Source organism: Sesamum indicum, linkage group LG1 (genome assembly GCF_026168435.1).
Source record: "Sesamum indicum cultivar Baizhima isolate 11 linkage group LG1, ASM2616843v1, whole genome shotgun sequence".
NCBI classification, from domain to species: domain Eukaryota; kingdom Viridiplantae; phylum Streptophyta; class Magnoliopsida; order Lamiales; family Pedaliaceae; genus Sesamum; species Sesamum indicum.
Genome location: NC_142657.1, coordinates 17,676,553 through 17,702,445, shown reverse-complemented (window position 1 = coordinate 17,702,445; position 25,893 = coordinate 17,676,553). Strand labels below are relative to the sequence as shown.

Here is a 25,893-nt window from a genome sequence, read left to right as displayed (position 1 = left end):
TAATTTTATTTTTAACTAGCAAGTGGGTGGATCCCACGTCAAAGTCCATCTAAACAAATGTTTTTGATAAATGTATATTTTAAAAATATATATAACTAAAATTGAAAAATGACAACTTTAATAATCTGCAGGATAAAAGCACAGGAAAATGCGTTTTAAAGAAGCCCCCAATTCCCACTTCTTGAAACTGAACTTTTGGAGTAGCGATTTATTCTAAAAGTCCATTTAATGAGTAACCACTGAATCTCAAGTAATTTTACGACTCCAATTTTAATTAAAATATATGATGTGAAATATGCTCAAGTTTTTTTAAGCAAAATTGGCTTAGTGCGAGAACTACTTCACAAGCCCAATTACCAAAACATCCAATTGACGTGTAAGACAAGAATATTTTTTTTATTCTTTTTATCTAAATTAAGTTTGATTGAGTCAAATTAATTATAAAACAAGTGTAATACAATTGTTTTGTGATCGATCAATTTTTCTAAAATATATAAATCCCCACCCAAAATCAATAATAAAATAAATTAGGAAGAAGGTCGAAAACAACCTTAATAATTATCCATTATTTAAAATATTTTTTGTGGTGAATCATACTTTTGAGATGATGGAGTGAGGACGTGTTTGGGTTGTGAGCACACTTTTTGGATTTTGATTCAAAATTTAAAAAAGAAAAAAGAAAAGAAACAGTCCCTATCACTACTGGGGTAACTGCTTGGTTATGCACATGCAAAAGCTCCTCCAGAATTGTCAGTTTAATTTAGAGCCGCAAGCTTTGGCAGCCCACACAGTTTTCACCACTGTCCTCTTCTGCCCTTTGGCTTCTGCAATCAACCCCAACTATTCTATCCAAACAACTCCCTCCCTAGTCCCTCCCTCTGCATACTATAATCCTAACACACAATATTTGCGTGTATATAATCAAACGGACTTGAGAAATTTTAAAAATTGAGCAAATGATAAATATAAATGAAACTCAAGGATAAATATGGTGGCGATTGACTGTCACTATTAAAAAAAAATACAACATTTAACCATGGTTAATAATAAAATAATAGTAACAAATAGTCATTAATCACAATTATGCAACGATTATTGATCGTGGTATTTGCGAGGGTGACTAAAACATTTGTCATTGATAAAAGCCATGACAAATAACTTTTTCTTGATGGAAAATCTATATTTTTTTATCAATTTTATTTAACCGTGGTTCATAAAAATTAAGAATAATTACACTTCCCTCCTCTGAGGTTTGATGTAATTACATGTAGACCCTATGATTTTGGGAATTATATCTAGCATTTTTTAGATTTATTTTCGTCTAATAAATAAGTTCTTCTGTTGGTAAAAATTCAGCAAATTTGCTTATATTAACAAAAATATATGTGAAAAAATCTATATTTACGCGCAATTGACTTATTACTGATTTATAGTAGGTTAAATAATTCATTTTATAATCAAATTATCCTCGTACGTCTTCATTAATGCACGTGATGAGGTATATATTCATCATTATAGAGGTAGTTTAATCCAAAAAATTTGTTTGGCTTGCAATAAGTCAGTTTTAAATCAATCAAGGGTAAATATCAACTATCATTCAGTTTTTTTCTTGTTAATATCAGCAAATTCAGTGAATTTTGACTAATGTGGGAACTTATTTGTTAGATGAAAATAAAAGCTAGACGTCATTTCCTAAACCATAGTGGGTCTACGTGTTATTACTCCAAATCTCACGGGAGGGGAATATAATTATCCCTAAAAATTATTTACCACGATTTTTAGTTCATAACTAGTCAAAATTATAGACAAATAGTCATTTTTTTTAGTGTGTTAAAAGATGACGTGGGGTCGTCTTGAATAAATATATAATTATATTGTTATATATATATATATATTTAAGTGTACAATTGATATTATATGTATATTTTTAAAAGTTTGTTCAATGAATGTTGTTAAAGAACCCTAATATTGATTCTAGATGAAGCATTGGCCATTGCATGATTGGAAGGGATATAATATGTTTGTTTTGAATAAATAGCATGTGGCGTTATTAAAATGTCTTAATCTAGTCACTAAAATTAATAGGGTTGAAAATAAATCAAATTATTCGACATTCAATTGAAATTGATTAGTAAAAGTTTGTTTGATCTCGATTTGTTAAATTTGATAAGCCAAACTTGAACAGAACTTTTTAAACTTTTAAGTTCAATTCGATTAGTACAGAAATATAAAATATATTTAAAAAATATCAAATTATTCAACATCGACTCATATTTAATCAAATTAAAGTTTGTTAATAATCAAACAAAATTTGATTATAATTTTTGAAGCTCAATAATAATTCAAACATAATAATATGTTCGACTCGACTCGAATATTTACCATCCTAAATAGTAAAATTGTTAAATAATTGAAAAGTTGTCAAAAAATAACGTAAATGAGAAAAATCAACGCTGTACTTTAGTACAAAGTGTGACGTTCAAACTTATTCCATTGGAATACTTCCAAAAATTTAATTTAATCACAGTAAGTTATGGTGCCGCACTACATGACTATTATTTTTTAGAAAAATCATTTAATTTATTAATTAATGAATGCTGATTTATTATTAGTTCATATATATATATATATAAATTACACTTAATTATGTATTTAATGAATTTAAAAGGTGGAGTATGAAAATTTTTGATTGGTCATAAAGTTTGTCCATGTTACTTTTCTAATTATAATCGTCAAACAGTTAAACCATTTTATGCTATATTAAACATTTGGACTTCATGTTTTAGTAATAAATATTAAAAATAAAGTATCTAAAAATATAAAATAGTATTACATAATTTTAAGTAGGATATTATATTCTTTTAAACATCACACTAAAATTCAAAATCCAAACATAGATTTAATATACACAACGAATTCATTATAGGCCACCAATTCTACTAAACTACCTCTTAAAGTTGCATCCTTTTTTTTGTTTTTATGTTTATCATAATTATAAATATTTTTATTATTTGAAAAATTATATATATATATTTGTGGAATTAACGATTGTCTAACAAATACCCTTTTATGAATTATTTACAAGAGGGTATTTGTTATATGATCGTTAATTTCAGGAGTATTTATAATTTTTTTAAAACAATTAGATGATATTTGTAATTATGATATATTTTAGGGAAATTCGATGTAACTTATCCTAATTCATTTTTAGCACCACAATTATGTGTCCTCAAGTACATCGTAAAGTTATCAAATAATATCTAGTTTAATTGTTTCATGGTTGTTCGTTTGTGCTGTAATAGTAGTTGTTAGTTAATTATTAATTGTTTATGATGAAATTCATGATATAATTATATTTAAATCACTTAAAAAATAGTATATTATAATTTAGAGCAAATTATATTAACACTCCCTAAAATTATATTTAAATACATAAACATCCCCTAACTTTTGTAAAATTACAAACTCTCCCGTTGAAGTTGTAGTTATAGTTATAAATGCATCTGTTATTTAGGGGCAACATTACACGAGTACAATTTCCTAATAAATTATAAGAATTTTTGTTTGATTAAATCTAATCTTGAGATGTATCGATATAATTTATCTTATAATTAATGTAATTAAAAGTAAATAAAAATGGGTTGAAGACGAAGGCCCATTGATATATATATAGACGATGGAAAGAGAGGCATTGAAGGAAGGGGGTGGTGTGAAGAAAAAGAGAGAAACAGATAGAAATGCGAGGGGCCGCTAGCAGAATATAGTATAGCAGGATTGACTGCATTAACCAAAACTTCCCCAAATACCATATATAAAACCCATCTCCTGTGGGAGCAGATACGCAAGAAGATAATCACTGAAAACAGAAAGAAGAAATTATATAAATGTTACCAAATTCTTGTATATTCACCAGTAGATTTTAATCGGGAAGCTTTACTGGTGGGTCTGTGGGATTTTAATTTGCAGCTTTTATAATTAAAGATTGCGTCTTTTTATGCTTTTTTTGCTGTGGATTCATCACTTATTTTGCGTTTCGGGCAATCTGAGATTATGGGTTTTGGTTCTTTTGCATTATATGTACATGTGTGGAGAATCTTGGTTGATGTGTTTGGGGATGGAATTAGTGATGGGTTTCTGAGGTTTTTGGCCATTTGAGGCCTGAAAATTTTCTGGGTACTTGTGATGTTGAATCTTTGTTTTCGGTAGTCATAAGAAGTCAAGATGATTTTCCTTTTTTCTTTTTCCGAATTCAGAAGGGTGATTGCTTGTTCGTTGTTATTTCTTGGAATGATACTCGGAAAGACTGTTATTTGTTTCAGTTCTTAGTTTTTAACCTTTTGATTTGATATTCCTGAGTTTGGGAAGTGTTGCTTCCCCTCTTCTGAGCAAATCTGCCTTGGAGCTTGCTTGATGTTACTGATTAATGGTCATTGCCTTTTCTCCACAAAATCTTACTGTTTTCGAACTGAATAAGATTGAATTGAAACTATTTTGGTAGTGTAATACTGAGTTTTGGAATTTTCTACATGTATTTGTGATGCTGGTTGTGCTATTTAATTGTCATCTGCAGATAAGTAAATGACTAACCAACTCAATTTCTCTTGCTTTTCCAGAATAGATTGTGATCTTGCTGAGTGAACAAATGAATTCCTGGTTTCTCTCATTGTCCGATGGAGAAGGCAATGCTTATAATGCTCCCTGTTCTGCTTCTTATTCTGCCTTGAGTTTGAGTTTGGATGTCGGGTTTTTTAATGGGATGCCGATTGGAATGACACTGAGGCGCATAGATAAATAGATAGTGTGGTTTGTCCATGATATATTACGAAGCGTGTCAGGCGCAGTTTCTTGGAAATTAAAAAATGTGTTGAAGCTTCTATTAGGTTTTGTATATGCTCTAAGTAAATTCTCAGTGATTGGATTGCTTCATTAGGAAAATGAAGGCTGTTCCTGTTTTCGTCTAACGAACTCTAAATTGTTGCTGGATACTTAGTTCTTTGAATTGAAAATTGTTTGGCTATAAGTAAAGAAGTAAGACAAAAAATATATCACCAGTTAGTCATGGGCTTGCCTCAAGTTCCCTCGGGAAAGATTTCTGAAGAAGTGTCGACATCAATGAGCACAATCATGCAAATACCAGCTCGATTTGGTGGTGTGGGAAACTTTGGTGTGAGTGAGATGCATGTGAGGAACTTGAGCAGTCGAATTTCTGGCGACCTTCAATGCACTTCATCAAGGGAACAACCGAAGGAATCTGATTTGATTAGTTTGCATAAGGATGGTGTGGCCAACATGCATAAATTGAGGATTGATTCCGTGGACAAGAATCGTTTCATATTGCATCATGGCGGAAAGAACATTCAGACTCCAGCTTCGAGGATTGTGGGTTTTGAACCCAATTTGCAAATTAACCATGCCAATCAGAGTGAAGACAAACAATCTGGTAGTGTTCATTTGTCTTCTGGAAATGGTATAGCTTGTAGTTCAAATGAGAACTCAAGTTCAGTGGTTAGGAAAAGGCTATTATCGCCTTTGAATGGCATGCTCTTGCCTGATGAATTTGGAGGTGAACATCTAGAAATTGGGAGCAGGTTAACTCATAGTAATCTTCACTTAAGAGGCGGTGGTTATAGCATTAACCTAAAAGAGAATAAAAAAGCTCATCTAGGCGACTTGGACTATGGCAGTCCTCCTATTTGGTCCACTCCTAGCTTTTCAAGGAGTAATAGTCCACCTGAAGAAGATTGTGAAACTAACTCCAGTATCATCACTGACGGGCCTTTACTTGAAAACCATGAACATGGATCTCAAAATCATCTCTCATCATACCATGGTTTTAGATTCAGTAGGGGAACAATTGAATCACCAACCAGTAATGGGGCAATAAATATATTACGGGACAGTGTTGTCTCCCCGCCTCTGTCTCTGTCTCTGTCTCCTCTTGGACCAAGATTTTGTGGAAAGATGAGGCATTCTAGAGTATGTTGGGATTCCAAGAGAGAGTTTGATGAGAGTTATATAACCTTTAAGGATGTAGAACAGTCTCTTGAAGGGACAGTCTCTAGCTTTTGGTCATCTCATAAAGACGAAAATGTCATAATGGCAAGGAAAGGACTTGAAGATGAAAATTTTGGAATGAACTTTGAGCAATTGACTCCCGAATGCTTGACACCCACACAAGGGCATAATCCGACACTTACAGCTCAAAATACAAAATTAGGCAGAACCTTAGGTGGTTTATCTGTCAGAAGGTCCTTGGTTGGTTCATTTGAGGAGTCGCTGTTGTCTGGTAGATTAGCTTCTGGGATTGTCAGCCAGGTTTGTTTTGTTTCCTGTAATTAATGATTCTTATATGTTTATTCTTATCTACTGGTCAGTACTTGGACATGGTACAATTGTACATTGGCCAAAGAGCTTTGTGAACGTCATATATCTTCTCAGCATCCCAATTCTTTTATTATTTTTCATGCAGAAAATTGATGGTTTCCTCGCTGTTCTGAATATCACTGGAGGGAAATTTTCACCTCATCCGCAGAAACTTCCATTTGCTGTGACAAGTGTGGATGGTGATAATTACTTATTGTACTACTCATCTATTGATCTTTCTGGACATTTATCTTCGAACAAATGTGAGGGTCCAAAACTGAAGAGAAGCCTCAGTGTTAATGGCTCCTCTGATGACAAAGCCCGTCTGAGGATACCTATGAAAGGGTGTTTGCAATTGGTATTCTCTCTCTATCTGTCTCTTCATTATTCATGCCCCTTAAATAAATACATTTCATTACATTTTTGGTATTGTCTTCACAATGTTACAAGTTCAGGATGCAGAGGGTCGAGGAGGTGGAAGTTGTTGAGGCCTTATTGAACGGCACTGGAAACTTCATAAAAGAAATGACTGATTCTGTTAAGATCACATCATATACGTATATCCCTTCTATGCATGTAAAGGAAAAATCACACGAACTCTGATACTTTAGTTTTTTTGTGTTAATACGTCATTATATCATTTGGAATAGCAAAATAGTATCACCCACAATTTGTTGCAAGAGGTGATTTCTGTTAACATATCATGATGTCACTTAGAATAGGGAAACATGACATTCCATAATTTGTTGCAAGAGATGATTCTATTCTAGTGATGCCAGGGTTGTTTCCTGAGATGAGTGTCTCACATTATCTTGTTGTACCGCTTGAAAGGTCACTTAAGGAAGTTAATGTAGGGAATATAAAATACATGAAACATAAGAATGATAGATATAACTACCCACTTGTTACCTATTGCTTAATTGTAAGAATCGAAGAACTTACTCTCATGAGCTCCAGAAATGATTGTATAATGTAGTATCAGTTCCTAGATTTGGATGCATGATTTACATAACCAAAAGAGTGTCTAGCATAAATAGATTGCCTAAGCCTCTCCAACCAACCTTTTGTTGATTACAATTGATCCCCTGAATATTGTTTCTGATTATGGTTGTTAAGGTGTGCTTTTGAGTGTTTCGCTCCCCGTTTTCTGATAGCACTCCTGTTTTCTTTCATCTGTATCAGTTGTGAATTGAAGTTGGTTTGAAATAGTTGTTTTTCCTAACTGTTGTTGCTTAGTTGATGTGGAGCTATTACTTTCACTCTGAAAAAGTAGAATATTGATTCCATTTTGTTCTTGTGTATTTCTGTCTTTCTGCAACCAAAAACTGTATCTTGTTAAATTTCTATTTGCTCAAGCTTTTAGTTTCTTATAGACCCCCATAATGTTTAATGGGTGAACTTTCACATAAATACAACTCTTACTGTATAACATCCAATAAGAAGGGTCAACGAAGCTGGGGAACATGTGACAATTCCCTTTGCAAAGTCAAATCAGAAGATTGGAAGGGACGCAATGAGAAGGATTTCTGGATAAATACTTGAACCATTATGTCTTCGTCGAGCGATGCCACTGTAGAGTTTCTAAGACATTGTAGGGGGAGCTTATTCTTCTCTAAACTGATTTGCTAACTTTCAGATCGCATAGTTACATAATAGTTTGTTACTGTGGGATTAATACAAAACATGGCTTCAATGTGTCATATGCCATTCTATTACATTTTATTAATGCTTCAAATTTTTAAAAAGTTATTCTTCTAATGTGTGAAAGAATTCGGGTTAGAATTTTCAAATGGATGACTTTCTTGAATTGCTTCGATTGGACAATTCTGAGTTTCTGCTCTGATGATTGAGTTTCTTTGACAGGTCCTAAGCAATCCGGAAAGAACACCTATTCATACATTCTTCTGTAACTATGATTTGAGTGACATGCCGGCTGGCACCAAGGTGAGTACGAATCTTAAGGATCATACTCTCCTTAATATCTTACCTAACTGCAACTCTTCATTTTTATTTGGCTTGCATGGATATAATTTGTTTTGTTTATATCTACCTATTGTCTTGTTCTGCTGCTCGTTTGTCATTTATGCATTACTCTCAACTATTTGAGGGTTTTTAGTATCATCTGATTACCGCCTTGATGTGGAGATCAATTGGATATAGAATATTAACAAAGGAATAGTCTTCCTTGCCCTGTCCTCTTCATACTTTAAAAATGTAACTCATGATTATATCATGGAGTTGTTTATCCAACAGCATATGTTTTTAGTCGATCATAAATCAAAGTCTTATGTCTTCATGCCTGTCAACCTACAGACATTTCTACGACAAAGGACCACTCTGGCCGTGGATAAAAGTGGGCAGAAAGACTTGGGAATTTCAGCATCAGGTGATTCTTTAGAGCAGAAGACTCCGTTTACTGGTACATGTGGAGCCGATGCACATAGCGTAGTAGACAATAATTGCCCAAATCTTAACGGGATAGACAATATTCGTCTCAGTTTATCTGGTGGGAAAGAAAGTAAATCTCTATGCAGCCCATCAAAGGTCAACAAGAATCCTACAGGTTCTGGTGTTCTGCGATATGCCCTACATCTCCGTTTCGTCTGCCCCCACCGCAAGAAGTGCTCGAAAACCGGTGTGAAATGCAAGTCTGGTCCATCTTCTCTTCCTTCAAGGGACAGCATGGAGAACGACGGGGAGCGCCGTTTCTACTTGTATAATGAGATGAGAGTTGTTTTTCCTCAGCGTCATTCCGATTCTGATGAGGGGAAGGTACGCGTATGCTTAATTACCTTATTTACATGCATATATAAGGCACAAAAAAGAAACTCCGTCTATAATTTTTCTTGAATAATGAGGCACAAAGAATGATCATCGTTTTGGCATTTTACTTATGTGAATGTTATAGTTGAATTTCCATCAATAAGATATTCCAACTTCTTGTGTGTAGGCACAACTGTGCTTGTTCATATTTGTATTATCAAGATTATTAAAGAAAACTAGGAAAAAAAAAGCTAAGACCTCATCATACTTGCCAAAGAAAAACCCCAATTTTAATATGTAAGGACAATTACTCCGGCACCCCATAAGTTCTAGACATATTACAAGAAAAACCCTTTGAATCTAAAAATTTGCATTAGACTCCCATGTAATCATGTTTCACATTACAGACCTTCCAGCAGATTGGAAGGTCAGGGCGGAATCTGTAATGTAGAACATGACTGCAAGCGTAACAGTGCAAATTCCAAAAAATCGACAGTTCTTGTACTATATACCCATACTTTAGAGAGTGTTGATGAAATTATCCCTAACATGTCTGTCTAGATTACTTCGGCTCTATAATGATTTGTAATTTCGAATACGATGTAGATGAAGATCTCATACTAAAAGTTTTGGCATGATATCATTTTTTACGGCTTAATTCCTTGCTTTCTTGCACGTGCATTTCAATTCTTTTATGCATATTTCTCATACAAGATTGAAAAGCCTTCTCATGAGTTCATTGTTGACCATCATTTTAACTTGTTTCTTTCCACACAACTCTTATGATCTAAGTAAATAACTCAGTTAATTTGATGATACAGTTGCAAGTGGAATACGATTATCCTTCGAATCCAAAGTACTTTGACATCAGCCAATAAAGATTTGGCATTAGATGATTCTCTAATTCAGTTCATCTGTACATATTGTTGTACATATATCTCCAAAATGCTAACAGAAGGGTTAGCGCAACCGAGCTGCTTGTATATTCGTGTCAATAAACTGCTGCTCATGTGTTGTGAAAAACATTTACTTCGTCAAAAAAGAAATTTAATTATTTCAGTAAAAAAGGAGAATCGTGCTTCGATTCTTGTTCTTGTTATGGTTTAACCCTTGCCGGGTTCAGATATTTGTGGGTCCCTGGACATCTTGACTATATATATGTTGTTGTTGTAAATACGCTTCATATGGTGGATGTGTGCAGCTTCTTATGGTGGAAATTTTTTGTTCAAATCAAGTCTTGGTCATGTCGAATCAATCATACAACCATGTAGTTGGTCAATTTTTTTTCCCTCTAAATTGTGAACTAATTATATAATAAATGAATTACGCTTGTTATTTGGTAGGTTATATTGATTGATTCAAGGATGATCAGACTCGATTTGAATTAGAATTTTTTATCGTATGAGCTGACCCCCTTATTGAGCAATAGGGTAATGGATTTGAGCTCTATAATTTGATTGATCTTAGGATTATTTCTTAAAAGTATGTTGTTATGGTCTTTTAGGGTTTATTCTTCTTGAGTTGGCAAGAATTGGAAATGGTGCGGTGCATATTTGAAATATTGAATATTTATAATTATTTCGACAATTATTATTAAAATAAAATAACAACTCACACGTTTGTGGAACAATAAGTAACTATTATGAAAGTGATATAACAATTAACAGGTGGATGAGATTTTAACTCATGATTTTTAATTTATAGAGTTTGAGTTTTGCCAATGATAAAAAATGTGCCTCTCTACTTATTTTAATTTCTTTGCTCTTTTTCTAACGTGTGAAAACATTCATTCAGGTGTTTTTAGGATTTTATATTAATTCAACGCTACCACAATTTCTTTTACAGAAAAATAAAATAAATATTACAATTCTAAAATTTTACAAAATTCTATGGTTCTCTTAGAATATTTGCTGGCAAAATTTGAAGTAAGAATATGAGATGGTTAATAAGTTTGGCTCAAATAGTTCCACTTAAAATGGAAACAGAGTATTTTTTATTCATAAACTACCGTAGGAGACCTCTACATTAATATTTTGTTATATACTCTTAATTTTTTTTTTCAAAATATAATGTGTTGATTTATATATTTTATTTTTATTTATAAAATATAAAAAAATATTTATTATATGCACATAGTTTGTAATGGCTACTAATAATATAAATATAGCTATCAACTTTTATTAAATGAGAGTTTCCTTGGTAATGAAAAGGGACCATAAAGCCAACTTTTGACGTTACAATCCAATTCAAATATTTATTGTTTTGTCGATTTGAGAATAAGCGCATCATTTATAAATTTATACTTTCATAATGTTTCAAAATAATTTATTGGGGTTTAAAAACTACTTAAATTTTTATATTTGCCATCAATGTGGGACGCTGGTTTATACATTGAAGAACTTTTTTTTTAAATGATTATAAACTATTAGGGATTTCAAAATTTAATTACTCATCTCAATTTGTTTCTTCAATCGCGTTAGAAATTTAACATAACCTAATATTAAAGTCCTCTGCAATCTCTGATCTACAATTCTGCTATCCTTAGGTCAAAATCGTTCTGACCAAACACAACCTAACCATTCTGTTGAGGCAAATAAATGTATAATTGTCAATCACATGCAAAGAACAGCTAATACATCTCGGACACAACATTTTGGTGGCAGGGAAGATGGAAACATTCCCACTACAAAAAGGAACGAAATGACTATTGAAAGGAGAGATTTATTCCGGCAACATGTGCAGAATTTGGCATGAGAGGATTTATGCCAGACTTCTTACTCAGTTTGTTGTTAATCTTTATTAGCGATGAACTCCGTTGTTTTATAAGAAATGTGTGTTGTTGCTGTTAGCGTTATTTTTTGTAGTTTTTCTACTTTCTTCCACAAAATAAGTAATCCTTCAACAGATTGATTTTATCGCCGACTTTTTTCTTTATGCATATACAAAGTTAATACGTTTTGTCAATTTTGAACAACTATCCATTTCATTTTTCTTCTTTTATAATTAATTAGGATAATTACAGCGACCTCCCCTGAGGTTTGACATAACTACGAATATTATCTTGTTGTTTGAAAAATTACCACTATATTGATTTTAATGGCCGTCAAACAATTAGCTCAATCTGTTAGGTTTTTTTCATCTATTTTTTATGTGAACTGATCAAAATGCTCTTGTGGATTAAAAATTATAATTTTATTTATTTTTTAATTTTTTTATGAACTAAGTGGATAATTATTTTATAATTTTTAAAATTCTTTCATCCACCCCATTAGATTCTTTTTACAAGTTTTTAATTTTTTTAAAAAAATAAAAAAATACAGTTTGGACAAAGTTGACAATTCCATACCCCCATCAAATGATTACATAATTTCGTCATATATCAGAGGGTATTTGTAATTTCTTAAACAATAAGGAGATACTCGTACTTATTTCAAATTTCGGGGAAGGTCATTGTAATTTACCCAATTAATTAAACAAATATAATAAAAAATTAAACCATATATTGTACTTCGACCAATCTAAGTATTAAAGAAGAGTCTTGTTATAATATTTATTTGACTAAAATACTTATATGTGCTTATTTTCTATTTTCATAAAATAACCACGTCTTTAATCAATTATTTCTATCAATAACTTTTGAGAGTTTTCACGTTTTTTACTTGAGAAAGTTGATATCAACAAAAAGGTTCTCGACTATTACACCATCAGAGAGCTTCGGTTGAATAACACCTAAGTGAATGGAATGATCTCACGTGTCATATTAAGATGTTTATTTTTTTAGTATTTTTGTTTGAAAAATTCAATATTTTATATATTGGGTGCTAAAATCATCTTATTTTTTTTTTAAAACTTTGGTTGAGATAAAACTACTTATGGACTTAATTAAGACCATATATATATAAGTAAAATCAACCGTGTTATTAAATATAATTAATTAATTGAATTTGATGGTGTTCAATAACTACTATTATTTTGTAAATTAAAATAGTTATTAGTAAGAATTAATGATAATAAATTATGTATAAAGTTATTACTAAATATAATTAATAATACATATTAGTGATGATACAGTAATAATAAATAATTATTGTTGTCACAATATTGTAATGTCACTAACTTTTTATAGGGATAGATTTATATACAATTCTTATTATTAATAATTATATAGTGATAAAATAAAATTAATACTATTTAATATATATTTTTAGTGATAACTTTAAATTGTCATTAATATGTCATATATTTCTTGTAGTGACACGACATAGTGAGAATCAATAATTGTTTGTTCACTTTACTTGTGTATTCGTTAAACTGTCACTATAAATGTATCAATAATGTATGTACTAACAACTTTAGACGCCATTTTAATCACTAATGATTATATTGTCACAATATTAAAAATCTTGTTGCTTGATATATATTTTTTCAGTGACTATTTTAAAACTATTACAACTTGTTATTTTGTCACTATTATATTTTGGGAAAAAATGCAATTTTAGTCCCATCAGTTAAGTGGGTTACAATTTTTATCTTGTTCAAATTAACATTTAGAAATTTGGTCCTATAACTTTTAAAATTATGATAGTCTTAATCATTTTCGATCAATTTAATTATAAAATTTTAAATTGGGGTTTTTGACAAATTTGATTACGTGAAAATCTACACAACCCAATCCTGTATTATCTCTCCTTGCTCTTGGGCACTTCTCCAAGAATTCATCCACATATATAAATGTCTACTTAATTTGATGCTGGTTTTCCTTTGCGACAGTTAACCAATTGTATTTAAGTCTAGAAAGCCTAACCCTCATTTTCCTCAACTCCCACTATCACGTTTGACACTCTACAAATACCCCCACAAATACTCACTTCCCCACTTCTTTTGTGTAGAAGCAGTTTTTTGCATTCAATTGAGACAACCTTCTACGTACGTTGTACTCACCAACATTAATATGGCTAGAAACTTTGATAAGTCCCTCCACACCCCACCCTCTAAAACTCAAAAACTCGCCTTTGCAACCCAAGTTTTCCTCAGACTCTTGGCCATTGCTGCTACTTTGGCTGCTGCATGTGTTATGCTCACCACCACCCAGACCAACGTGGTTTATGGTATCCAGGTCGACGCCCGTTATAGCTATTCTCCAGCTTTCAAGTAAGATGAGTGTGTGCGTATATGTATTAGACATGATCGAACACTTACTCTCGCCCTCTAAAGTTTAGACGTATCATTGAAAATTCTTCGTGTTTTGAAAAATTTTGCATCTGTAATGTAAAACATGGCAGCATGGGTTATTAAGTTACTTGTTCTTTAGAATTGGTATATATGCAAACTTTAGGGGGTTTATGTAATATATTACTATTTTTTTTTTGGTAATTATTACCAAAAATCCAAAAAATTTGAAATTTTATTTCTACACTTGTGTAGTGGTATTACACGCTACGAATTTCCCTAATGGCCCGGAAAATCTATAATGTAAAACATGACGTGTAGGCGAGTTATAACTCTTTTTTTAAGAATTGAGTAATTACTTTCTTTTGCAATATGTTAAAATTTGAAGAGGCGTTCACGCATTATTTATCTCTTTTTTTAGGAGTTACTTACAGTTTTCTTTCATGACTAAGATACATACCTAAGATAAATTCTGTTGCACGTATGTTTCAGGTTCTTTGCATACGCGAATGTTGTAGCATCCGTCGTCTCACTTCTGTCGCTGTTTCTTGCTTTCGTCCTCGCCAAAACAGCACTTCATTCGACACACTTCTTCTATTTCTTCCTGCATGATCTGGTACATATATATATACAACTATTTCAGACCATATATTATACAAATATAAATATATACATATGACAATTGTTACCATCATTACGTGTTAATGCAAAATATTTTGGCAGATTATGACAGTTTTACTGATAGCTGGATGCTCAGCAGCGACGGCCATAGCCTACGTGGGGAAATATGGCAACACCCACACGGGGTGGATGCCTGTCTGTGACAATTTCGCCAAATTTTGCAACAGAATCATCATTTCTGGGTTTCTTTCTTACATGGGATTTGCTGTCTATTTGATCCTCACCATCATCTCCGCTAAGAAGTCGCAACAACTCGGAGCTTAGATGTCATCTTTTATTGTAAATTTGTGTTGTATTTTCGTACTGCACTTTATTTATAATATGCACATCGTGTGTATTAATATATTTTCCGTTATTTGTATAAGAAAAAAGTTTTATACTTATATATATATATATATATATATATGAAGTGTAACATAAAATGCAACAACATTCTAATATAATAAGTATCCGTTTAAAGGATATATTTGCTTATATGTATTGCGTGTTTCTTAACGTAAATGTTACAAAACAAATGGATTATTTACTATGTACTTTATAAATAAATATGATTTTAAATTCATTGCAATCCATATTATTTACCATAAGATCAAAATATACAGTTGTCAAGCTCGAGCATATCGTTTTGAGCTCAAGTTCGACGAGCTTGTCACAAATGGGCTCGAGCACATGAGCTCTAAAATGCCATCTCTTAGTTTCCAGCACTCCGTGAAAGCAATTTGGTCGTTTTCAGAACCTTTTGTGAAACTCGAACAAAGTTTTCTTTGCTCTATCTGGTTCATGTACATGCCTTTGTTGATGTTCCTAGGTTTGCTACCTAGACAATTCAAGAATTTGGTCAAGGATGATATTTTCCTAATTCATTTGAATTATTGTCAATCGATCGATCTAAATTTAAATGAATAAATCTAAAAAATTTAAGACAAGATGAGATTATTTATTGCGTAATTTTTTAACCATGCGTATTTTTTATTATAAATAATTGAATAATTAGTAATTAGTTAAATTATTAGATTTTTCAATTATACGAAAATAAAAAGAAAAGTATTTTATAGGCTAAATTGTGAAATTAACAAAATTGCCATTGCTAATTTGCCGCGGCATTGTAAAAAATTTGCCCCGTATTTTCATCATTGAATTTGTGATGTATGTGTTGATTTTATATTGTTGTTACATTAATATAATAATTGAAAATTTTAAATACATATAATATTAAATAATATTATTATTTACATATTGAAAATATAAGAATTTAAATATAGCATTGATGTGCATAGTAATTTAAATTCTTTTAAGAAGAAAAGAAAAATAAAATTAGATTTTATTATAAATATCATATGCCTAAGCATGGGCTTCCAAAAAAATTATCTAATAGCCCAATTTTGTTGGGCCAATAAGCCAAGCCCATTAGCTATGCCCACTGAAATTCTTCCACACAGACGTTAATACTATATAAGTAACTTCACGCAGTATGTGGCCGTACAGTTTCCGACGACTGACAGTACCTCAGTTCAAAAACGAGGACAGAAGCTTCAGTTCAATCCGATCGGAATCAATGGCGAAAGCTTTCGCTTCGACGATCATCGCCCTCTTATCCATGATTTTCATTTGCTCTTCAGCCTTTGCAGAATCCGGAAATTCACCATTTATCGTGGCCCATAAAAGGGTTTCTCTCAGAAAACTGAATTCGGATCTGGAACGCGTGTCCGTCTCCATTGACATTTATAACGCTGGTTCGCTGTACGCTCTCTCTCTCTCTCTCTGTTTGTTGTTAATTTTCGTGAGTTTATATGCGGTCGCTTACAAAAAAGCGCCTCCTTTTTCAATAAATTGGTGATGGAATTAATTTAACTTTTGTTTGATGATTGGTGTTCAGAATGCTTGTTGTTGATTGCGTTCATTCCCTGATTTTGTGAGGTCATCTTTAAGGTGTGATATTTTTTATGCGGATACTGGGTGATATAGTGCATTTATGCCTATATGTTTTAACTTTTTAAACTTTGCCATTTTGTGTAGCAAAATCCAGTTTTGTTCCATTAGATCTGCTGATTAAAAAAGATTAGTTGAATTTTGTGATTGTACTGGTGCTACATAATCTATCTTTTATTTCTAACGAATGTATTTTGTTAGGTGGTATCACATTAGTGTATCAGGAAAATATACGTGTAATTTATTAAATTAATGTTGGAAACTTATATGTGTATGAGTATATGTGTTTGCGCTCCTGCTGCATGTGCATTCCTGGATAAAATAATGATCAATATTAGAATATGTGAAAACATTGTTCAATAAAGTACATAAAGACAAACATGCTTCATGCTTCCAAATAGATAAAAATGAAGACGTAACGAAGTTTATATTTGAGAAACCCTGAGAATCACTCCAAATTAGGCCTTAAAGATAACCAAGAAATAAACACGAACCAGTTGTTTGTGGTGCACTACGTGCAAGTTAGAATCTGTTTTCCCAAATGTCTTGTTGGTAAATTATGAAGTAAGAGGCATAATTGATTTTGATTAGAGGGATCAAAGGAAGTTGGCGGTCATTGGTTGTTTTGTAAGTATTGCGGAAGTTAATCTATAAAATTCAGCGCAATGTCTGATTTTTGCAGTTTGATCCTACTACAATAAGTCGGTTTCATTCAAAAGTCTTTCTTCCAGATTTTGATCTGTGAATGCACTAACAGTGTATTTTGGTCATGCCTCATAGATGGGATGATACCACTAACCATGCTAAATAAGTGTTTTCAGTGTTTTTTTATTGGCACTTTAGCACAATGTTAAGATTTTCTTGAGCTGAATGATGTTCATTTCATTGAACTTATTAACTGTAGAAAATAATTATTTGCTGTCAAATTGCAGCACAGCGTATGATGTAACCCTCACTGATGATAGTTGGGCCGAAGAGGTTTTTGATTCTGTTATTGGCAACACATCTCGGACCTGGGAAAGACTTGATTCGTAAGATTTTAAAATTTTCAATCTAGATGGTTTTTCGGTTGTTTGTTTCTTGACCCTACTGTATTACTGATGGGATTGTTATTTCTTTTTTATCTCAGTGGTTCCCTTGTGTCGCATTCATTTGAGTTGGAATCTAAAGTGAAAACTGTTTACTATGGCGCACCTGCTTTGATCACTTATAGAATCCCCACGAAACTGAAGCTACAGGTTTTGTTCACTCCAGAAGCTACAACTACAAGAACAGTTGCAGATTAATAATATCAATGTTTTTATTATTTTCAGGAGGCTTATTCAACCCCAATTCTGCCACTGAGAATTCTATCAGAACCAACCAGTGACACAAAAATTGAAATTGTAATATTCTTACACTTATTTGCAATTATGAAGCTTTGATAATCTATCATCCCTTTTAATATGTTCCATGTGATACTGACTGAATATTGTTCCTTCCTCTGCTGTATCTGTGGATGCGATTACGGTGTGATGTACAAAATATCTCAGGCAAAGGTAATGTCTTCCTTCTTTGATTAGATTAAGTAATGTTGAAGTAAATAATATCACCAAAGACCAATATTTTAGACCAATTCACTACACTCATGTTTTATTTGTCTTCTGCTATTTGCTATCACTTTGAAGCTTGGATGGTCAATAAGGATGGAGAAAATTCAATACTTTATGTGATTTTCCTGGGAAATTGGCGTATACAGTTGGGTTTGGAAACACCAAAATGGTTAACACTAATCCAAATGAACAGCAAGACTTGTGATTCATATTATTTTATATTTTCGTAGCGGATGCTTATAGGTTCTCCATTTTTCTTCGTGACTTCACCGGCATTTCGAAATCTTGCGAGACTTCATATTGTTTGTAACTTTGTACATCTACTGCTTCTCCTTCTCTTACCTAGTATCGCTCTCTCTGCAGAGATTGCTGGCGAAGTACGGTTCGCATGTTTCCGTGATTCTTCTCATCATCCTGTTTGCACAGGTCCTCACCACTCCAAGATCTAGTGCTACAGGGGGTAACAAAAGAAAGCATTGAATGCCAACTTTAGGCAGGCTGAGCCAAAACAACGGCTCTTGTGCTGTTAGATTGACATACACCATCAAAGAGGTAGAGAGCTAACCACATTGAGGAATTTATTGTACTTTTCAATATAATTTAATGGGGTTGGGAAATGTTTTTTTTTAAATAAAACATCAGTATGAATTATCACAAGTTTCTCAATCCTATACTACGCCTTTCAATGGGCGGAGTTTACTCTATCCAAATGCATACCTAATAAATACCCACAATAGTTATTTATGTAACCTACCTTTACCCAATTCATAGAATATTAATTTGATTTGATTCATGTTATACCCCAAAAAAAAAAAAGAAAGAAACAATTAAGTAACGTTTGGGTTTTACCCATTAAGTCTTTGATCATCTTTTCACAATAGATTTTCAAAATAAAATTTCTTCGTATTTTTAATTGACATCAAAATAAAATAACAAATTTTCTTAAAATGAACAAGTTCTTGCGTACAAGAATAAGTAAAACTATTGAATTTAGGTATGCTTATTTACTGTTATAATAAGTTTGAGTTGGGTAGTGTCCGTTCATTGACACGCACACGAGTCATGGGAATCCTCGTATCGCATGTGAATGGTAGAAGGGATGGTTCTTTATGTTTACAGAAGGAAGCTGAGACCCAAAATAATTTAATATGTACGTACTCTTTTGTTTCATAAAGGATTTCGGACCGAAAATAATTTGTTCTAGAAAAAAAACGTTCGAGGAAAATGTGGTTTAGAAACAATCTCCGAAATTCATGGACGTTTCTCGTATTCAGAAATATTCTTCAATTTTCAGCTAAGAATTTTCAAATATTCTGAAAAATAATTTATTTCCCACCTATACTAAATTCCAGAAAAAGACACAACATATCATAGTATTAGCCATTATTACATGTTTCGACCCTATAAAAGACCAACTCGTCATCTTAATTCTTAATAGTTGCATACATATTTCAAATGCTTATTATTTGAATCCAACTAATTTTGTGTTCCCTTTTTCATATAAATTTAATTCTTACAAAATTAATTGCAAAGGTTAAATAAAATGGAAAGTGAAAAGCAAGAGATGGGATGGGTGGCAATGGCGGGATAGGTGGTTGTGCCAGTTTGGTAAATTAGTTGTCAATAATGGGGGGCTGGGCTGGGCGGGCCGATATCCTTTTCCAGTTTAGTTGGCCATGTGCGATTGGCTTCTATCTCACACACAAAATAAAACAGGTATTGAACAGCAATGATCAATTGTAAGATTAGCTGCGCCCAAGTTACTTGTATCAAACTGCATACCACTGGAAAGACACGGGTGTTAGCTAACTACCAAAATAATCAAGACATGATTTTAACTTATTTGGACGAAGTTATTACTATTTGAATGTCAATAATTTGTATTAGTAGTGTGGCTTAATATTTTTATGGAATAATTACACTTTTTTCCTTAAGATTTTTGTGTAATTATGCGTTAATCTCTTGTAATTTGAAAAATTATACTTAACACCTTTAATGTTTACTTTTGTCTAACAAAATTAACTGAATTTGCTGATATTAAAAAAAATATATATATGTACCGACTTAAAATAGGTTGCATAAATTTTTTTATGACCAAATTATCCCTATATGTCTTCACGCGTTAATGCATGTGAGGAGGTATATCTTCATGGTTATAAGGGTAATTTAATTCGAAAAAAATTATTTGACCTGCAATAAATCAAGTAAATATGACTTTTTATTCAATTTTTTTGTTAATATCAACAAATTCAGTTTTGACTAACATAGGGACTTATTTATTAGATAAAATTAAATTTTATAGTTGTTAAATATAATTTTCTAAATCATAAAAAAAATTATCTCTAATTATACCAAACCTAAAAAAAGAGATTGTAATTATCCCTATGTTTATTTGTGGACCAGTAGCAGCCTCAATATATTACGAGGGTGCACCCTAGCGCATAGGATCCCTACCTACCTACGTTTTAAAAGTGGAACTTTCTTGGAATATCATTCAAAACGACTTTCAAACCTGGGACGACGTCGCAATGGAAAGAAAAATCATATTTGAAGAAAAGCATTAGAATAATTGAAGAAAAGGAAAAAAAATAAATAAAAAAAGGAAAACCGAAATGGGGTAAAAGAGGAAACGGGTCAACCCAATCCTCTCTCCCTCCATAATTGGTTCCTCTCTCTCTCTTTCTGCCCTCGCTTTCTCTCTCTATATCGGGATCTTAGTCAAGGAGGCTCCGATCGTCTCCTCCGCCGCCGTCAAATTCCAAGATGATCACAATCCCCTACCTCACCGCCTTGACCACATACTTCAGCTACGGCCTCCTCTTCGCATTTGGCCAGCTGCGCGATTTTTTTCGCAAGATTCTCGACTGGTGGTCCAAGAGCAACCTTCAGGTATACGCATCGTATATGTTTCCGGCTTGTACGTATATGTAGGTGTAGTTCGTGAACTTATGTTTTGGAATGCTTGTTGGACTGGGGTTCTGATTTTAAATGTTGATTTGGTGCTTGACTATGGAAGGGCTATGCGCCGATCTGTTTGGGGCTGGAGGATTTCTACATTCGGAGATTGTATCTGCGGATTCAGGTTCTTATTCTCTTTCAGCTTTGTTTTTAGCTTTCCCGCTTTATATTCTTTTTGTTCTTCGGCTTTGTTTTGGGTGAATTGTGTTGTGATCTGGGCTGCGCACATTGTGTCGTTCTTGATACCCGTTGAATTGCCCCGTGCTATGTGTTGTAACTATAAGTTACTTTTCCTGTTCACTTTGTAAAATTATTACTTTTTTTCAGAAAGGATCGATAATTCTTTTTCTGTTTATGTTAATGGTGAAATGCTGTGTAGATTAGATTCCATGTTATTACAAAAGGGCAAAAAGTAGAAACCAGAAAAAGGAAGAAGAATAATATTAGCCTTTCCTCTCAATCAAACCAAAAAAAATAAATAATAATAATAGGAAGGGAAAAGAATAAAGGAGTTCTTTTTTTTTTTCCATCTTTCATATGCCAACTTTATATCCTGTTCGGAGAATAAGAAAAAGAGGGAATAGCAAGTGAGAAATGTGGCAGAAGTTTGGTAAACAAATTTTAAACAGATGATCCAGTTTGGTGCTTTATTAATTGATTATTGCAGAAAGCAGATTCTAACCATTTGGGATTCTAGTAATTCCTTGGCACACCTCAAACGCAAGATTATGTTGTTCACATTTTTATCCTCTATGTGATTACAGGATTGCTTTAATAGACCAATATCCAGCTCTCCAGATGCTTGGTTTGATGTGGTGGAACGTATCTCCAATGACAATAACAAAACTCTAAAGTAAGTATCTCTGTCCAAGTTTAACAATCTATTGTTTTATAAAAATTCTTATTACTGCCTAGTTCTGTGGTTTAATTCTAAGCAGTGTTCTGAATCTCACCACTTCTGGCGCCCTCTTTGTGAAGCCGCAATATGCAGTCAAAACTGAACAAAATAAATATGTTTCAGCAATATGGTTTCTTTGCTTGAAGCCACTTAAATTTAAAATAATATTCTCACTTAACACTATTTTGTGAAGGCGAACCACAAGAGTGACAAGGTGCCTGAATTTGGGATCATATAACTATCTAGGGTTTGCGGCAGCAGATGAATACTGCACACCTCGTGTAATCGAGTCCTTGAAACAATTTTACCCGAGCACCTGTAGCACCCGGGTTGATGGAGGTATATTTGTTTCCTGATAAAACAATTATTCGTGGATAGAATATGGCTCCTGATATTAGTAGTGATGACTGAGACTATATGACCAGGCACAACCACATTGCATGCCGAACTAGAGGAGTGTGTCGCAAATTTTGTAGGAAAGCCGGCTGCAGTGGTTTTTGGCATGGGCTATGTAACAAATTCGGCCATTCTTCCTGTATTAATGGGGAAGGTACGAGAATGGCAATTCATATTGTCTCTGAAGGTCTGCAATTGTATAGAAATCCTCATTTTATTTGGAAATTTGCAGGGAAGTTTGATTATCAGTGATTCTCTGAACCATAACTCCATAGTTAATGGTGCTCGAGGGTCTGGAGCCACTATTCGGGTTTTCCAGCACAACAGTAGGTTTAAGATCCCTTTCTTTTTGTCTTATGACAAGACTGTATGACGAGTCTGTTGCATTTAATTGTTCATCATCCTTTCTCTAGCACCATCCCATTTGGAGAAAGTTCTGAGGGAACAAATTGCTGAGGGACAGCCCAGAACACACAGACCTTGGAAAAAGATAATGGTTGTGGTGGAGGGAATCTATAGCATGGAAGGGGAACTCTGCAAGCTCCCTGAAATTGTTTCCATATGCAAGAAATACAAGGTAGATATTGTTGTAAGGTTGCTTCTTTTGTATTTGACAGGCATTATCATTCTCTGATTCTTTAAATGAAACTTAAATTTGTTTCGTCCAAAAAACCTTAACATCTTTGCATCAAACTCATTGAAGTGAGCAGCATCTTCCTCAAGAATCAATCTAATATGAGAAATTTATTACCTACTCCTGAGATGATCCTATCCTGCAATTAAAGAAAATTTGAACATCGCCTCTTGAGTCCTGCCAAAATGTCGATATTTTTTTTTTGTTTTTGCTGTTTTTTCCCCTTTGGGTTTTTGTTCAACCCCATATCTGATCTGTCTTCTGTTTCATACTGTTTTGCTTTGTAACAGGCTTATGTTTATCTAGATGAGGCCCACAGCATTGGAGCTGTTGGAAAAACTGGAAGGGGTGTCTGTGAGCTCTTAGGCGTTGATACTGCAGATGTGGATATTATGATGGGAACTTTCACTAAATCATTTGGATCATGTGGTGGCTATATTGCAGGATCTAAGGTTCTTTCCTTGAATATCCTTCCAATATGCTTGTAAATATGTGCCCTGGGTGATTTATAAACCTAATAGACAAGAACCAGACAACATTTTTCTTAGACATCTATTTCTGCAAAAATAGAATAGTTAATATGGAAATATGAAATGTCTGCTTACAGTTAGTTTCCATTTGCGAAGTAATTTATAATAGTTCTTTTTCTTTCTTTTGAAATACTCAGAACGATATTTATTGATTGCCTGAAATCATAGTGCATATTGCAGAAGAAAAATACATGCATTTTTTTTTCCTAGAGAAAGTGCTCATATGTCCTATCTCTCTCTAAAACATAATTGAATATTGTGGCCAAAATATTAATTACTTCATTGCATGTATATCTGCATTGTCGTAGTGAATTCCATTCCATCATCCCTTGTACGGCGCATTATAACACATCAATGTTCGTTTTCAGGAGCTTATTCAATACTTAAAGTACACTTGCCCTGCTCATCTGTATGCTACGTCAATATCACCGCCTGCTGCACAGCAAATTATTTCTTCCATTAAGGTTATTCTCGGAGAAGATGGTTCCAGCAGAGGTGGGATCTTGTCTGCCCTTCGGTTGCTTAAAAGCCCATGCTCTGCATTGATATCTGGAGTGCCCAATAATGACTTCTACAAATATTTTATTTTTATGAACGCAGGGGCTCAGAAACTAGCAAAAATACGTGAGAACAGCAACTTTTTCAGGTCTGAACTGCAGAAAATGGGTTTTGAGGTTCTGGGTGATAATGATTCCCCTGTCATGCCAATAATGCTTTATAATCCAGCCAAAATTCCTGCCTTTTCACGAGAGTGCCTCAGGCGGAATGTAAGCCTTTTAATTTATTAAACCTTAATATTTCTACGACCATTTTTGAGGTTCCTCTATGGATTACGATTTTATCACCTGCAAACTCTTGGTTTCTTTGTTTCTTTCTGTTGTTTGTGACATTTTGTTTGTTTTCATGTCATAATTTGTGATTTGGTGATATAGGTGGCTGTTGTGACTGTTGCTTTTCCAGCTACCCCTTTATTGTTGGCACGTGCTCGCATTTGCATCTCTGCTGCTCATACAAGGGAAGACCTTGTTAAAGCTTTGGAGGTCAGAGTCTTACCTTATTATTGTAGTCCTTTCCCTTTTGCTTTCTAGCCAACCCTCTCTACCTTTTTGTTCCTCAATTGTCCTTACTGTTCGACAACCTGAGATGCTGACATTTTGTAGGTTGTCAACACATGCTACAATGATATGTTGTACAGTTAATTTGGGCATCCAAATTAATCCTTGCGAAAGGAGAAAAAATAACCATGTTTTGGTATATCCATGATGCATAGGTCCCGAGTATTTAGTGTGAACTGTGAAGTTGGGTTTATTTCACCATTCTGGCATAATATCTGCTGCCATCTTAAAATGATAAAAGTTGTAGATTCATGTCTAGTCCTGGTTTTAGTTTCTTTAAGACTCGACTATTGTGGATCCTAGTATTTAATGTGAAGTCAGAGTTGGATTTTATACATGAGAAAAGTTGTAGATAGATATATAGGCCTGGTTTAGTTTCTTCAAACTCGACTATGGTTGTGGTTCTTGTTTTTAGAAATTTAAATCAAGATATTACCATTCTCATTTATCGTCAACGTTTGGTATCTCCATCAGGTTATCAGCAGCGTTGGCGATTTGGTAGGTATAAAATACTTCCCTGCGGAGCCAAAGAAACAACAGCTGGAGGGAGAGAGAGTTAAGCTGGAATGACAGGACAAGTTGTCTTACCGAGATTGGCAAGTCTCCAAAAGAGGTTCCATTAGTATAATAGAATCATTTTTCTAGCTCCAGTGGCTGGCTACAAGTGACTTGTGAAATTTTGTTTGTTTTGTACATAAAATTGTAATTTGTTTTTGTTACAAGTCCTAAATTATATACTTTCTTAACACTTTCTTTCATTATTTCTCACCAGGATTATAGCTCTCGAACTTTGCTTCTCAGTTGTCTCCATAGGTGTATATAGTCTTCTTGTTCCATACCAGAGTATTGCTTCGACTTAAATATG

The 25,893-nt window shown here is 33.2% G+C and overlaps 4 protein-coding genes across 5 annotated transcripts; all 4 read left to right on the top strand.

Moving 5' to 3' along the window:
• Positions 1-3,679: 3,679 nt before the first annotated feature.
• On the top strand, positions 3,680-10,233 carry LOC105165931 (uncharacterized). 2 transcript variants are annotated; one of them, XM_011085091.3, is made up of 6 exons: positions 3,680-3,939; positions 4,619-6,315; positions 6,470-6,721; positions 8,227-8,307; positions 8,677-9,135; positions 9,948-10,233. In XM_011085091.3, the coding sequence occupies exons 2-6, from the start codon at positions 5,059-5,061 to the stop codon at positions 10,002-10,004; spliced, it is 2,106 nt and encodes a 701-aa protein (XP_011083393.2). In that variant the 5' UTR covers positions 3,680-3,939; positions 4,619-5,058; the 3' UTR covers positions 10,005-10,233. The 2 variants fall into 2 exon arrangements, with proteins under 2 accessions (XP_011083393.2, XP_011083401.1); XM_011085099.3 differs by having other exon boundaries at positions 4,614-6,315.
• Positions 10,234-13,903: 3,670 nt separating this feature from the next.
• Positions 13,904-15,450, top strand: LOC105165925 (CASP-like protein 1F1). The gene is made up of 3 exons (XM_011085080.3): positions 13,904-14,277; positions 14,788-14,911; positions 15,019-15,450. The coding sequence occupies exons 1-3, from the start codon at positions 14,078-14,080 to the stop codon at positions 15,238-15,240; spliced, it is 546 nt and encodes a 181-aa protein (XP_011083382.1). The 5' UTR covers positions 13,904-14,077; the 3' UTR covers positions 15,241-15,450.
• Positions 15,451-16,436: 986 nt separating this feature from the next.
• On the top strand, positions 16,437-19,154 carry LOC105165920 (uncharacterized). Its single transcript, XM_088881679.1, has 5 exons — positions 16,437-16,716; positions 17,838-17,936; positions 18,035-18,143; positions 18,219-18,443; positions 18,861-19,154. Exons 1-4 carry the CDS (start codon positions 16,448-16,450, stop codon positions 18,327-18,329), a joined length of 588 nt encoding a protein of 195 aa, XP_088737805.1. The 5' UTR covers positions 16,437-16,447; the 3' UTR covers positions 18,330-18,443; positions 18,861-19,154.
• A 1,960-nt stretch (positions 19,155-21,114) lies between these two features.
• Positions 21,115-25,786, top strand: LOC105165910 (long chain base biosynthesis protein 2a). Its single transcript, XM_011085070.3, has 12 exons — positions 21,115-21,386; positions 21,514-21,579; positions 22,220-22,308; positions 22,547-22,692; positions 22,779-22,903; positions 22,982-23,075; positions 23,163-23,326; positions 23,674-23,835; positions 24,282-24,408; positions 24,514-24,680; positions 24,846-24,953; positions 25,503-25,786. The coding sequence occupies exons 1-12, from the start codon at positions 21,261-21,263 to the stop codon at positions 25,596-25,598; spliced, it is 1,470 nt and encodes a 489-aa protein (XP_011083372.1). The 5' UTR covers positions 21,115-21,260; the 3' UTR covers positions 25,599-25,786.
• Positions 25,787-25,893: the final 107 nt, after the last annotated feature.

What these genes read in the sequence shown, in the direction of transcription:
- LOC105165925 (XM_011085080.3), top strand. Translation starts at nt 14,078, where the DNA reads ATGGCTAGAAACTTTGATAAGTCCCTCCACACCCCACCCTCTAAAACT. An exon ending in AGCTATTCTCCAGCTTTCAA is followed by an intron (nt 14,278 to 14,787) that starts GTAAGATGAGTG and finishes CGTATGTTTCAG; the next exon opens with GTTCTTTGCATACGCGAATG. An exon ending in ATTTCTTCCTGCATGATCTG is followed by an intron (nt 14,912 to 15,018) that starts GTACATATATAT and finishes ATATTTTGGCAG; the next exon opens with ATTATGACAGTTTTACTGAT.
- LOC105165920 (XM_088881679.1), top strand. Translation starts at nt 16,448, where the DNA reads ATGTGGCCGTACAGTTTCCGACGACTGACAGTACCTCAGTTCAAAAAC. An exon ending in ACCTGGGAAAGACTTGATTC is followed by an intron (nt 17,937 to 18,034) that starts GTAAGATTTTAA and finishes TTTTTATCTCAG; the next exon opens with TGGTTCCCTTGTGTCGCATT. An exon ending in CCACGAAACTGAAGCTACAG is followed by an intron (nt 18,144 to 18,218) that starts GTTTTGTTCACT and finishes TATTATTTTCAG; the next exon opens with GAGGCTTATTCAACCCCAAT.
- LOC105165931 (XM_011085091.3), top strand. Translation starts at nt 5,059, where the DNA reads ATGGGCTTGCCTCAAGTTCCCTCGGGAAAGATTTCTGAAGAAGTGTCG. An exon ending in CTTCTGGGATTGTCAGCCAG is followed by an intron (nt 6,316 to 6,469) that starts GTTTGTTTTGTT and finishes TTTTTCATGCAG; the next exon opens with AAAATTGATGGTTTCCTCGC. An exon ending in ACATGCCGGCTGGCACCAAG is followed by an intron (nt 8,308 to 8,676) that starts GTGAGTACGAAT and finishes GTCAACCTACAG; the next exon opens with ACATTTCTACGACAAAGGAC.
- LOC105165910 (XM_011085070.3), top strand. Translation starts at nt 21,261, where the DNA reads ATGATCACAATCCCCTACCTCACCGCCTTGACCACATACTTCAGCTAC. An exon ending in TAGCACCCGGGTTGATGGAG is followed by an intron (nt 22,693 to 22,778) that starts GTATATTTGTTT and finishes CTATATGACCAG; the next exon opens with GCACAACCACATTGCATGCC. An exon ending in TTCCTGTATTAATGGGGAAG is followed by an intron (nt 22,904 to 22,981) that starts GTACGAGAATGG and finishes GGAAATTTGCAG; the next exon opens with GGAAGTTTGATTATCAGTGA.